The sequence below is a fragment of the Cnephaeus nilssonii genome (assembly GCF_951640355.1).
Source record: "Cnephaeus nilssonii genome assembly, chromosome: 5".
NCBI classification, from domain to species: Eukaryota; Metazoa; Chordata; class Mammalia; order Chiroptera; family Vespertilionidae; genus Cnephaeus; species Cnephaeus nilssonii.
The window spans coordinates 14,178,696-14,190,927 of NC_137076.1; the positions used below are offsets into that span (position 1 = coordinate 14,178,696).

General features: G+C 43.8%; 1 protein-coding gene across 6 annotated transcripts in view; it reads left to right on the forward strand.

Annotated features, from left to right (window-relative positions):
- Positions 1–12,232, forward strand: part of ENTPD4 (ectonucleoside triphosphate diphosphohydrolase 4) — a 34,300-nt gene that overhangs the window by 21,361 nt on the left and 707 nt on the right. For 5 of the 6 annotated variants that reach the window (XM_079772152.1, XM_079772156.1, XM_079772153.1 and 2 more), the window contains 7 exons: positions 2,190–2,249; positions 2,524–2,678; positions 4,294–4,460; positions 7,019–7,343; positions 8,928–9,013; positions 10,495–10,656; positions 11,793–12,232. The exon at positions 11,793–12,232 is cut by the window's right edge and continues 707 nt beyond it. In XM_079772152.1, the coding sequence (XP_079628278.1) occupies positions 2,190–2,249; positions 2,524–2,678; positions 4,294–4,460; positions 7,019–7,343; positions 8,928–9,013; positions 10,495–10,656; positions 11,793–12,021 (1,184 nt within the window). In that variant the 3' untranslated portion in view covers positions 12,022–12,232. The remainder of the gene's footprint in view (positions 1–2,189; positions 2,250–2,523; positions 2,679–4,293; positions 4,461–7,018; positions 7,344–8,927; positions 9,014–10,494; positions 10,657–11,792) is intronic. The other variant, XM_079772154.1, reaches the window with a different exon arrangement.

The following is a 12,232-nucleotide window of genomic DNA, read 5'->3' on the forward strand; positions in this document are numbered from 1 at the left end:
GATTGCCCCTAACCGCTTCTGCCTGCCAGCCTGATCACCCCCTAACCACTCCCCTGCCAGCCTGATTGATGCCTAACTGCTCCCCTGCCAGCCTATTTGCCCCTAACTTCCGTCCCCTGCAGGCCTGGTCACCCCTAACTGCCCTCCCCTGCAAGCCTCGTCACCCCTAACTGCCCTCCCCTTCAGGCCTGGTCTCCCCAACTGCTCTCCACTGCAGGCCTGGGTCCCCCCCAACTGCCCTTCCCTGCAGGCCCGATCACCCCCAACTTCCCTCCTCTGCCAGCCTGGTCACCCCTAACTGCCCTCCCCTACAGGCTTGATCACCCCCAACTGCCCTCCCTTACAGGCCTAGTCCCTCCCAACTGTCCTCCCCTGCTGGCCATCTTGTGGTGGCCATCTTGTGTCCACATGGGGGCAGGATCTTTGACCACATGGGGGCAGCCATCTTGTGTGTTGGTGTGATGGTCAATCTGCATATTACTCTTTTATTAGATAGGATAGAGGCCTGGTGCATGGGTGGGGGCCATCTGTTTTGCCCTGAAAGGTGTTCCGGATCAGGGTGGGGGTTCCCTTGGGGTGTGGGGCAGCCTGGGCGAGGAGCCTGTGGTGGTTTGCAGGCCAGCCACGCCCCCCGGCAACCCAAGTGGAGGCCCTGGTATCTGGGGTTTATTTATCTTCTATAATTGAAACTTTGTAACCTGGAGTGGAGTCAAGCCTCCTGCTTGCTCCGTGGCAGCAGCCATTTCTGTTGGGATTTATGTATCTTCTATAATTGAAACTTTGTAGCCTGGAGCAGAGGCCAAGGCAGGCCAGGGCTGCAGAAGCTTTGCTTCCTCCATCGCCAGGGGCAACCCTAGCCTCCTGCTCTTTCCAGCTCCGTGGCTGCCACTATTTCTGTTTGGATTTATTTATCTTCTATAATTGAAACTTTGTAGCCTTGAGTGGAGGCCTAGGCCAGCAAGGGCAGGCAGAAAGCTTGGCTTCCTCCATTGCCGGGGAAACCCAAGCCTCCCTCCTGCTCTCTGTGGCCGCAGCCATCTTGGTTGGTTTTATTTGCATATTCGCTCCTGATTGGCTGGTGGGCGTGGCTGGTGGATTTGACTTATGGTGTAGCAGAGGTATGGTCAATTTGCATATTACTCTTTTATTAGATAGGATTATGTAATACTAGTGACCCAGTGCACAGTTTCGTGCACATTGAAAGGAAATTAATTAGAAGGTGGCCAACCTCCCACAGTCCCTTCCTGGCCAGCCGCATCTGGGGCAGCTGGTCCCAGGGTGCGTCACCCGAGAACCAAGAACCGCAGCTGCCAAGTCACTGCAGCTGGGCAGCTCCTGCGTTGAGCGTCTGCCCCCTGTTGTTTGGGCAGTTCAACGGTCGCTTATCCTTTTATATATATAGATAAATTTCACTATTAGGGCAATGATATTACAGTATATAAATGTATCAAAGTAACACACTGTACACCATACTTACAGAATGTTACATGTCCAATTTATTAAATTAAAAATATTGGACAGATCTTGAATTGTCCGGCTGTGAAATGTGGACTTTGTTCTGTAGATCAGTTCAGTAGCAGAGAATAGAGTGGGTTGGAGAGGAAGAGTAGGGGTAGAAGATCGGATCTCTGTAACAGCTTAAGTCAAGATGGTAATGAAAATGGGTAAAGATTGGATGTAGGAAATGGTGTAAAAAGAGAATCAGGTGTTGCAAATGAGTGAAAGTAAGAGATAAAGGAAACGGAAGAGTCAAAGTTAACTTGTTCTAAAACCTTGCAATTGATAGGTTTAACTTCATAAAAAATAAAAACTCCAGTATTTGAAAGCAACCTGTAAATTTCTAAGGAAACGTAGCCTCTAGGGAGTTATATTTTCAACCTATGTAAATGATATGAAACTGTAAATTTTAAACTAGGGTTTTCTTGTAAAGCCACTAGGAAAAGATAAAATACAAGCAAAGGTCTACCGTACAATCCAGCAATTCCACTTCTAGATTTTTATTCCCAAAAGAAATGAAATGGAAAAATACAAATCAGTATTCTACATAGTAGAAATGTGTTATTTCAGATGATGTTTTCACAGGTTGTCAGGGAGTAAAATAAATGAGATGTTTGCACAGACAGCATTGATCAGAGTTATACAAAGTATTTTGAAACTATTCTTATCTTTACCCTGTGCATTGTCTACAGGTGTGTATGCTTGGATCGGCATTAATTTTGTCCTCGGACGATTTGAGCATATTGAAGATGGTAAGTATCATGTTTCCAACTAATGCGTATAACTGGAAATTATGGCTTTTTCTATGTAGTTGTAAAGGATAAAAAGGAGCTAAGTTTTGTGACACAGCTAAGTGTAGGGTGGAATGAGGGGAGTTGCTCTTTCGCACAGCTTGATTTTCGTTGGGAAGAGGAGGCTGGGTTTGCCTAGAAATGTTTGAAACGTACCGTGAAAACAAGGTGCCTCTTGCGAAGATCCCAGTCTCTGGATCTGTTCTGTTCCAATGGGTGTTTCTCATGCTTCCAGATGATGAGGCAGTTGTGGAGGTTAACATTCCTGGAAGTGAGAGCAGGGAAGCCATTCTCCGGAAAAGAACTGCCGGTATTCTCGACATGGGAGGCGTGTCAACTCAGATAGCATACGAAGTCCCCAAAACTGTAAGCTTTGCCTCCTCACAGCAGGTTATTATCTGTACAAATTTCCTTCTTTTTGATTTGGTTTCATTTAACATGTCTCCATCCATTTTTGTTTTGTTTTCTGAGTCTGAACACGCCTTTACTGTGCTTGCTGAGGTACCTCTGCTCAACCCAGGAGAAAGGAGACAGGAGGAAGCCAAGGCAAACCTCCCCTAAGCCATTTGTGTTTGGTCATTGAAGTCAGCTGGTTTGTTTTCTGAACTTACATGGAGTTTTTCTTTGATAATACGTGCCAATCACATGCTTGAATTTTGTTTATATTTTCTCTTCAGTTCTTTTTCTCATCAGGGATTGAAAAACTTAAAATGGCATCAGATATCTTGATATAATTAGGGAAAATACTTTTTTTTAACGGTTCAGATAGCTTTTGACTTTTCCAGAAAGGACTGAGGTTTGTATTCACTGCTGCTACATTTCTGAACTTCGGTTTACTGTCTGTTCTCCATCCCTTCAGTGCTCTCTGTCGCTGCAGTTTCCCAAGAGGCTGGTGGCCTTGGGTGGAGAGCAGCAGAAGGGTTTCCAGATATATTCCTGAGTTGCTACATGTCTTTATCACCCGGTTTCCATTCTGCTGTAAATTAATACCAAAGCCCGGTCCCCTCCACTTTCACCCAGCGTGTTGTCATAGTTAAAAAGACTGGTGCTGGACAAGAAGCCTAGACTGCATCGTCATCCTGTCCTCACTAGTTGTGTGACCTTATGCAAGTAACTTAACTTCTCTGAGCTGGTTTCCATCTATGAATGTGAATGCAAGTGCCTCTAACATAGAGTTATCATCAGGTTTAAATGACATAGTGCATATATCTAACGCATTGCTGGGCACCTAGTGTTCGCCCAATAAATGATATATTTATTAAACTCCTTAGAAGAGTGCTTTGTAAATTCAAGTATTACAATCAGTGTTTCCTACTTCCTATCTAGACATGCTTCTAGAAACTTACACTTGGTAAAAAGTCATGTCATTCTCTTCAGAATAGAGTAAAAAATATATATAAAGCAAGCTTGAAAAATACAAATCAGTATTAAAAATGTCCTATGGATGAATCATCTGAAGAAATTGTTATCATTTTGGTTTTACTTCTTTTCATTCTTTTTTCTCTATTTATTGTTTTTGTAAATATGGTTATAATCTTACTGTTTATGCAGTTTTGTGCCCTTTATTTAATAGCGCATAAGTGTCTTCCTCCATGAACTTGATTAGCATAAGTTATAAACCCTCCTAGGAGTCGTACATTTAGTTGATGTCCAGCTTTTTCTGTCCCAGAATTGCAAAGGACATTTGTGTAGAGAGACTTCTCAATGTTTAGGATTACTTCCAAAGCATAGGATTCCTTAAATAGATTTACTAGGTTAGCAGAAATGAACTATGTTACTAACTTCCTTTTTCAAAAAGTTGTAATAATACCACAAATGGGCAATGCATCTGAAATCTCTTAAGTCAGAATTGTCATACTGAATTAAGAGGGACGCTTAAAAGGAAATACAGAAGCAGAAATTTTTGCTTCATTTAGATGAGAATTTTTTAGATCCTTCTTTTTAAAGAAGGTGATTGTTTTTGTATTGCTTAAAATATTAACATTTGTTATCTTTACGTCGTCAGGAAGAAGTAGCTAAGAACTTGCTGGCTGAATTTAACCTTGGATGTGATGTTCACCAGACTGAGCATGTGTACCGAGTCTATGTGGCCACATTTCTTGGGTTTGGTGGCAATGCTGCTCGACAGAGATATGAAGACAAGATATTTGCCAACACGTTTCAAAAGAACAGGTAAAGCACCTTTCATTGCTCAGCAGGCATGTTCAAATCCAGGTCTCTCCACCTAGAAAACATACGAGGCAAAGCAGGGCGACCTCGATCAGCAGAAGCCTGTCAGCCCTGTTAGCTTTTTATTCCTCTGCCAGCTGAGTGGGAGAGGAAGTGAAAGGATACCAGGGTCCTGCCTTCAGCCTGACATCCCACCAGGCTCCAGAGGAGGCTGTGGCTGTCCCTCAGACCCACTCCGCTGATGGGGGAGAATTTCACTCTTAGCATATTAGCAGTTCTGAGCCCTGGGTAATGCATTCCCGATTGCAGAGCCCTTGGGAAACTCAGCACCAGCCCCACGGCAGATGCCTGGAGCCTGCAGGAAGTGTGATAAAGTTGTCACTGGTGATAAAATTGAATTATGTGATGTTCTGGACAACCAGCCTGTGCACTTATTTAGTGGATAAGACCATAGTGAAGGAAGTTATGCAAGAGAAAGAAATGATCTAGGAGTCAAAGTTAGTGGTTTTAAACACATCAGTGAAACTTTTTAAAACGAGTTTCTGAAGAATTCTGATATATAAAATATGAAAAATAAATAAAAGCAACACTCTATCAGTTTAAATTTATTTTAAAAGTTTAACTTTATAACAATATTTATTTGAAAGTAGTCCATAAAAACAGAAAAGCCATTTGGATGGATAAAAATATCTGAAATGGGAGGTCAAGTAAAATATCCTATTAATTACTATTTTGTTTTCTTCGTTTTGATGAAACAATTTTGAGGGGGAAATTCTTATTCATAGAGATAAATGATAGTATATTTCCATGATCACTTTAATCTTAAACCTGTGGAGGCCTGAACTTTAAGGAAGACCAAGAAGTCAGATCCATTTGATGCCATATTTTTCAGAAATTCACATTTGTGACTAGAAAAGGACAAGAAAACTTGTTCTTTGCTCCAGACGTTAATTGAATAGTGTTGTCAAGAGATTGGTAGTCCCATGGTTTCTTTTTTAAGGTAGCATACTATATAGCACATCTTAGTATAATTATTTTTTACAAATGTCTTAAAATAGAAATATTTCATAAGTGACATTTGAATCAGAACTTTGGAAAAATACCTTCTTCTGCAACACTAATTTTTACTATTGGTTTAATGTCAACAAACTTGTATAATGGACAATTGAGTGGTACTTCTTAATTTAGATGAAGGGCAAGCAACTAAAACAGTAGCATGAAGTATACATTTGACTAGTCTTGGACTTTTATAATAAATGATAGTCAATATTTTTTATATATGTTATGAATTTGAGCCTTGAAATGTATATTTATCTCCTTGCCATTAGTTGTGATGATTGATTTTTTAATTAAACATTTTTAATTAGTAGCAAAGACCTTAATGTATTACATTCAAGTGCATTTTGAGTTCTGATCTTGGGAATAAACAACTTGTCAGCTGAGTGGTTAGTAAACACTTGATTACTGTCAGTGACTGAATATTGAATCAGGCACTCTCCTAGTAGCTAAACACCCTGTAGTCCCAGTGATTTCCTGTTATCAGACACTAACATAACTCCAGTTTTGGAAGCTCTTCCCTGTTTCTCAGATGCCTCACAGTGAGTACACGTAGCAGGAGGACAGATCTTGATGCCTGGGAATTTCACTGGCAAGTTAGTAAGCATAGTGCAGTTTGGTGAGCAAAGTTAAGATTTTTCTGTGGAGCTTCTCAGAGCCTGTAACACAATAGAAATGCTGTTATATGCAACACTTTAGGTCAGTAGTTGATTAATTTTTTAAAAATCAGTTAAAACAGAATTATAAAAATAGAATCAAACCTCAAGCATTTTGTTTTAGCATACATGTCTATTTGCCAATCTTTGGCTCTGGACTGAAGTATTGTTTTAAGGCTACGTCCGTCATTTCTCAGGTGTGCACTACCCTCACTCAGCTCGATATCATTTTGACTTTCTTTAAAGAATACCAGGAACTTAAAGACATTTTTGAAGAATTTGATACCAAATCAGTCTAGATATTTTCTCCTTTTTCTAAATTATTCTTAAATCTTCCTAACACCTAATTTGACAGCAGTTTTCTGGCAACTTGCCTTTATCATATTTTTCTAAGACATCTAACCTAGTTTTCACAGGATACATTTTCACTTGTTACCTTTTTTCAGTCATATTTCATCTTTACATAATAAAAAATCACAAGTGCTAGTGGCAGAAATGGGGCTGTGAACAACACAGTTGGTGGGCACAAAACAGCCGTGAACATAGGAGTGGGCGGAGCTTACGGACCACAAGCACTCAGGGGTGGGGACTCCAGGCTGTGTGCAGAAAACGGAAGGCATTGGGTCACATGACCAGGTAGTTGTTTCACTGGACTCTGTGAAGGTGTCTGCCATACAGAAGCGTGTCTCCTAATCTCCAGGTGGGGCTCAGGTGTGTCTTCCCTCACCTAATGATCCTGGAACCCTCAGTGTTCCACAGAACACATTTTGAGGGGCACTGGCCCCAAGCCACTTCTTCAGAACACAGTTTTCTGTCAGTCTCATGATAAAGTTTTTCTTTGTTCCGTAGGCTCCTGGGGAAGCAGACTGGTCTAGCTCCTGACACTCCATACCTGGACCCCTGCTTACCCCTAGACATTAAAGATGAAATCCAGCAAAATGGGCAGACCATGTACCTGCGAGGAACGGGAGACTTTGACCTATGCCGAGAGACTCTCCAGCCTTTCATGAACAAAACAAATGAGACACAGACTTCCCTCAATGGTGTCTACCAGCCCCCCATCCACTTCCAGAACAGCGAGTTCTATGGCTTTTCTGAATTCTACTATTGCACTGAAGATGTGTTACGAATGGGAGGAGACTACAATGCGGTTGCGTTTACTAAAGCTGCAAAGGTAACCTTCAAGGAAAGCATTTTCTGTGTGCTTTGAGAGACTGGTGTAGACAGTGGCAGGTCACGTCCTCCCTTTACGATTGGAGGCCCAGGCCCAGGTGGAGAGAAGGGAAAGGTGGAGGGTGTCATTGGGAATCGGGTGAGAGAAATAGTCACAGCAGGAGCAGGACTCACTTCTGCCCCCACTCCATGAACTAGTCTGCTCTCAGTGGCTCCCAGGTTACAGCCCTTCACACTGGTGTGTCATAGTGGAACTATCATCTGACAGTACTCCATGCAGCCTTCCTACTTCTGTTCGCTTGTTCTCCCTGCCTTTCTGACAGTTTCTTAGGCTCTTTCATGGGTTCCCCCTTCACATCCCTTAAACCTTGGTGACCCCAGACTTGCACTCTTGGCCTTCTGACCCTCAAGTTCTTGGATGGTCTCATCCATGCTCATGATTTGCTGCTGTCTCTCAAGAAGAGGCTGCAGTCCTGACCCCCACCCCGTGCCTGCTAGATGTCACGACTCCAAATACATCCACAATTTTCTCCCCACTCTATCCCTGTTATGGTCTCAGCTAATGGCATCACTAACCATCCAGTCCCCTCCCAGAAAACCCAGGACTTGTAGACTCTCCCGTCACTTGTTCGTCCCTCGCTGGACACCCCTGTATAATCAAGCATGTTACTTGATGTCATAGATATTTCTCAGAGCCCTCCCTGCGTTCTGTTCTACTGTCATCCTCATCCCGGCCTCTGTCAGTCACCTGCACTATTGCGGGAGCCTCCCAGTTGGCCTTCTCGCATCTGGTCTTCATCATTCATCTTCCAGCCACTCCCAGAGTGTTCTGTCAAAACACAGTGCCATCACCTGCCCTGTTAAAACCTGCAGCAGCTTCCTTTCCTTCCAGGATACATTTCAGGTCCCTTAGCATGTCATCCCCGCCCTGTAGCGTCATCTCCCCACCGAGCTCTTATACTGTGATCGCAGCAGACAGCTGTTTGTTTCCCTCACCAGTGCTACTTCCCGTTTCATCTTCATCAAGGTGGTTCCTGTGCCTGAGATGCCTGTCCTTACCCTCTCACTGCAGGCTGAGATGTCCTCCGTGTGCCCTGTTGCAAGTTGCTCAGCTTCTCTGAGCCTCAGTTTCTTCATCCTTCAAATAGAGATTAGAATAGTAGCCATGTGGAGGAGTCATTTTAAGATTTATATATCCAGAAAAGGTACTTACACAGTGCTCAATACATGTAAGCTATTAATATGATTACAAATAGCTTCAGGGAAAGGTGGCACCTCTTTCCCTTCTCTGAAAGATGCAGTCCTTTTGTAATCACTTTGTGTTCCCAGAATCTCATGGGAGAGACTGTCTCTTTAACAGTAACTTTGGCAGAATTTTAAGACCAAGAATAAGCACTCTGCTAATCAATAGTATTACTGCTTGTCGGTGTGCCTTGTCTTTTGGTTCACACGTATAAGTGAGGCTTCTGTTCTAATTGGAAGGATATGCTTGTTATGAATAAGAATTTGGTAAACTCTTTTTTCAATGAAACAAATTTTGAATAAACCTTTACTGATGATTTATTTTGGGTAAAATTTCTTTCAGGATTATTGTGCAACAAAGTGGTCGATCTTACGAGAGCGCTTTGACCGAGGACTGTATGCCTCTCACGCTGACCTCCACAGGCTAAAGTAAGTCATGGACGGCCAAGCCCAGAGTGTTTTCAGAAAGAGCACATTCAGCAGGGCCCCTAGCTCGCTGCACCCCGGCCCAGCCACCTGTTTATCTTTGTCAAGCACTGTTTCTCCTCTTCTGTCCTGGCCTCCTTTCAAACATGACAACACATACTTGTGCCCAAACATATATTGCTCCAAATGTATTTTTGCTCACTTTTGCTGCACTTTCCACCTGGATTCCCCTCTTCATCCTTGGCTGTTGAAGTCCTGCCCAGACATCAGTCAGAGTGGGCGCTGTCCCTTTTGAGTCTCCCTTTCAGCCAGACTCCCTTCTTCCCTCTGGGTCTCCAGAGTGCTCATTATGTCTCTCTAGTGGTGTTTACCATTTCTGCTTTGTTGATAGTTACTTGTTGCTTTAAAAAAATCTTATCATTATAAGTTATTTAAGTACATTGACTATCTTATTACTTGTTATTATCTATTACTATATATATAAAAGGCTAAGCTACCGGCTGACTGGCCAGTAGGTATGACACTCACTGACCACCAAGGGGCAGACGCTCAACGCAGGAGCTGCAGAGCTGCGATGACTTGGCAGTGGTGGTTTTCGGTTGATGCACCCCAGACCCCGAGAGGAGGGAGCCCGATTCCTCACAGGGCCACGCGATTTCACCTTTGGCCGTGGGTTATGTTGCTACTGGGGTACTGTCGGCCCCAAACCTGGTTTACTGCACACTTCCGTTTGCGTTCCACAACCTGTACGACAGCAACTTTGCAGAGTGCCCTCTCGCACTCTGGGACCTCGGGGGATGTCGGAGAGCCATTTTCGGCCGATACCCTCAGGCCAGGCCGAGGGACCTTATCTGCCGGAGGGACCCTGCTCACTCCGTAGACGCCCTTCGAGCCACGGTGTGGCTGGCTGGGAAGGGACCATGGGAGGTTGGCTCCAGGGCATGTCTGGCCCATCTCGCCCAGTCTCACCCTGCTGGCCACCTTCTAATTAATTTCCTTTCATGTGCACAAATCTGTGCACCAGGCTACTAGTCTCTTAATAACTTGCTTAGCCCACTGCTTTGCAAAAAGTAAGCCTCTGATAAATAGTTAGAATCATAGAATAACAGGGAAAAGGACCTTCTTCTCTTTTCATTTTATAATAAAGAAAATGAGGTCTAAGAAGTTGGAACTTGCTCAGCATTTATTTAATGAGTAAGATCTGGAATGCCAGAAGAAAAATTGCATCACCCAATGTACTAAATTCTCCTGAGCCAGGTTTCATGAGCTGGTTGATTTTCCAGGTAAACTGTTTCGTGTTGTGGGACAGAGGCGCATAGACCACGTCAATCACCTTGAAATGCAAGCGACTGGTGTGGCTGCGCGGAGCACTGGCCTCGTGAAGCCGTCACAGCCACGTTGGTCCCAAAGGGGAAGACTGTCTGTGTACAGTTTACTTTGACAAGTGAGTCAGTCCCACTTCTGTGTGTGCTTGGTGTTGGCAGGTACCAGTGCTTCAAGTCTGCCTGGATGTTCGAGGTGTTTCACAGGGGCTTCTCCTTTCCTGTCAACTATAAAACCCTAAAGACAGCCTTGCAGGTTTATGACAAGGAGGTGCAGTGGACCCTTGGAGCAATCCTCTACAGGACCCGCTTTTTACCCTTAAGGTATGGATGCTTTTCCATACACAAGATGCTTTTCTCATTTGCGATCATCATGGCAGCTGTGGTTTGTGAATGTCTGGGCACTCTTGTTAGCACTGACCGTGGGCAGAATTGAAGACTATTGAGTTTGACTTTGCTCCGCCCTCACCCCCAGTCCTTCTTCCCTTGCCCCTCTCCATCCCTTCATATGCAGCACAGGGTTTGATTATTCTCAAGTGTCAGCTCCCCAACCCCTGCACAGAAGGGTCAGTTCTAGGTTCTTAACATTAATGGCCTTGGAGCCCTTCTCAAAATAATGTTTTTAATGCATAACATTAATATATAGGTTACAGAGGAAACCACTGTGTTGAAATATATTTATCAAAATATTATGGAAAATAAGTTTGTAATATAGTAATCTGTGTTCTTTATTAACATAAAATTACAAGGTCTGGCAACAGAAATGGTACCTTCTGTAATTCCAGTGTAGGGTCCTAGGGTCGTATTTTAAGGCATCTGCAGAGCACCACAGTGTGAACTAGAGACCTGTGAGTTTCACTAGGAACAAATCACAGGTCCTGCTGCTACTACAGTAGTTTGCTGGCTACTTCCTGTCCAGTGGACACTACATTAGTTGGAGATGGGTAAAGAAAGATGTGTGCTTTTCCCCATTCAGGTTCACAGACAGGCTCTCAGAAGATCCCTGGTTCACTGATAAATGAGGTCTTAGCTTTTTCAGTTCCCCCACCCGCCCCCTTCATTTCCTTGAGCATCTGCAAGCAATACTTGTAGCGGGGCTAACTGCAAAAGTTGTGAGTAGTGGATATTACTGATCAGAAACATGGTTTGACTCCACATTGCCTTCCGTGTATAGTGAAACCCTCACGGTTCTAAATGTCTCTGATTTTTGTTATAACCAAATTATGATGATGAGTACACTTTCACATGTTATCTCAATACTTGCAAGTGCCCTCTATTAGGCCATATTATCTTACATTTTAGAGGTAAGGAAACTGAGTCTCAAGGTTAGTTTTTGTCTGCAGAGCTGTGTCCTGACCATGCCCCTCTAACCCATGTCCTGTGCGCTGTTAGTCACATTATTGCCTGATTAGTCCTCTGTGACCTCTCATGGTTGATGGTTTTTGTTTCCATGTGGGCAGAGATATCCAGCAGGAGGCCTTCCGGGCCAGTCACGCTCACTGGCGGGGCTTCTCCTTTGTCTACAACCACTACCTGTTCTCCGGCTGCTTCCTGGTGGTCCTGCTCTCCATCCTCCTCTACCTGCTGCGGCTCCGGCGCATTCACAGGCGGATGCTGCGCAGTGGGGCAGCCGCCACCCTCTGGCTGGAGGAGGGCCTTCCGGTCCAGAAGATTGCGGGAACCTTGTGAACAGGAAGAGGAGTTAGAGCGCCCAGGGAGACCTTCTAAAGGAAAAGCCATTTTTGCCTCAGGGTTTCTTCTCTTTATCTTGGTTTTATTTTTCCCTTCCCTTTTTGGTCCTTGAAACAAAAACAAAATCTGTTATGTGTAAACTGCTGTCCTGGAAGATTGCATTTGGCCCTGTTTTGTACACAGCTTTAAATTGAGGAGTAGGGAAAAG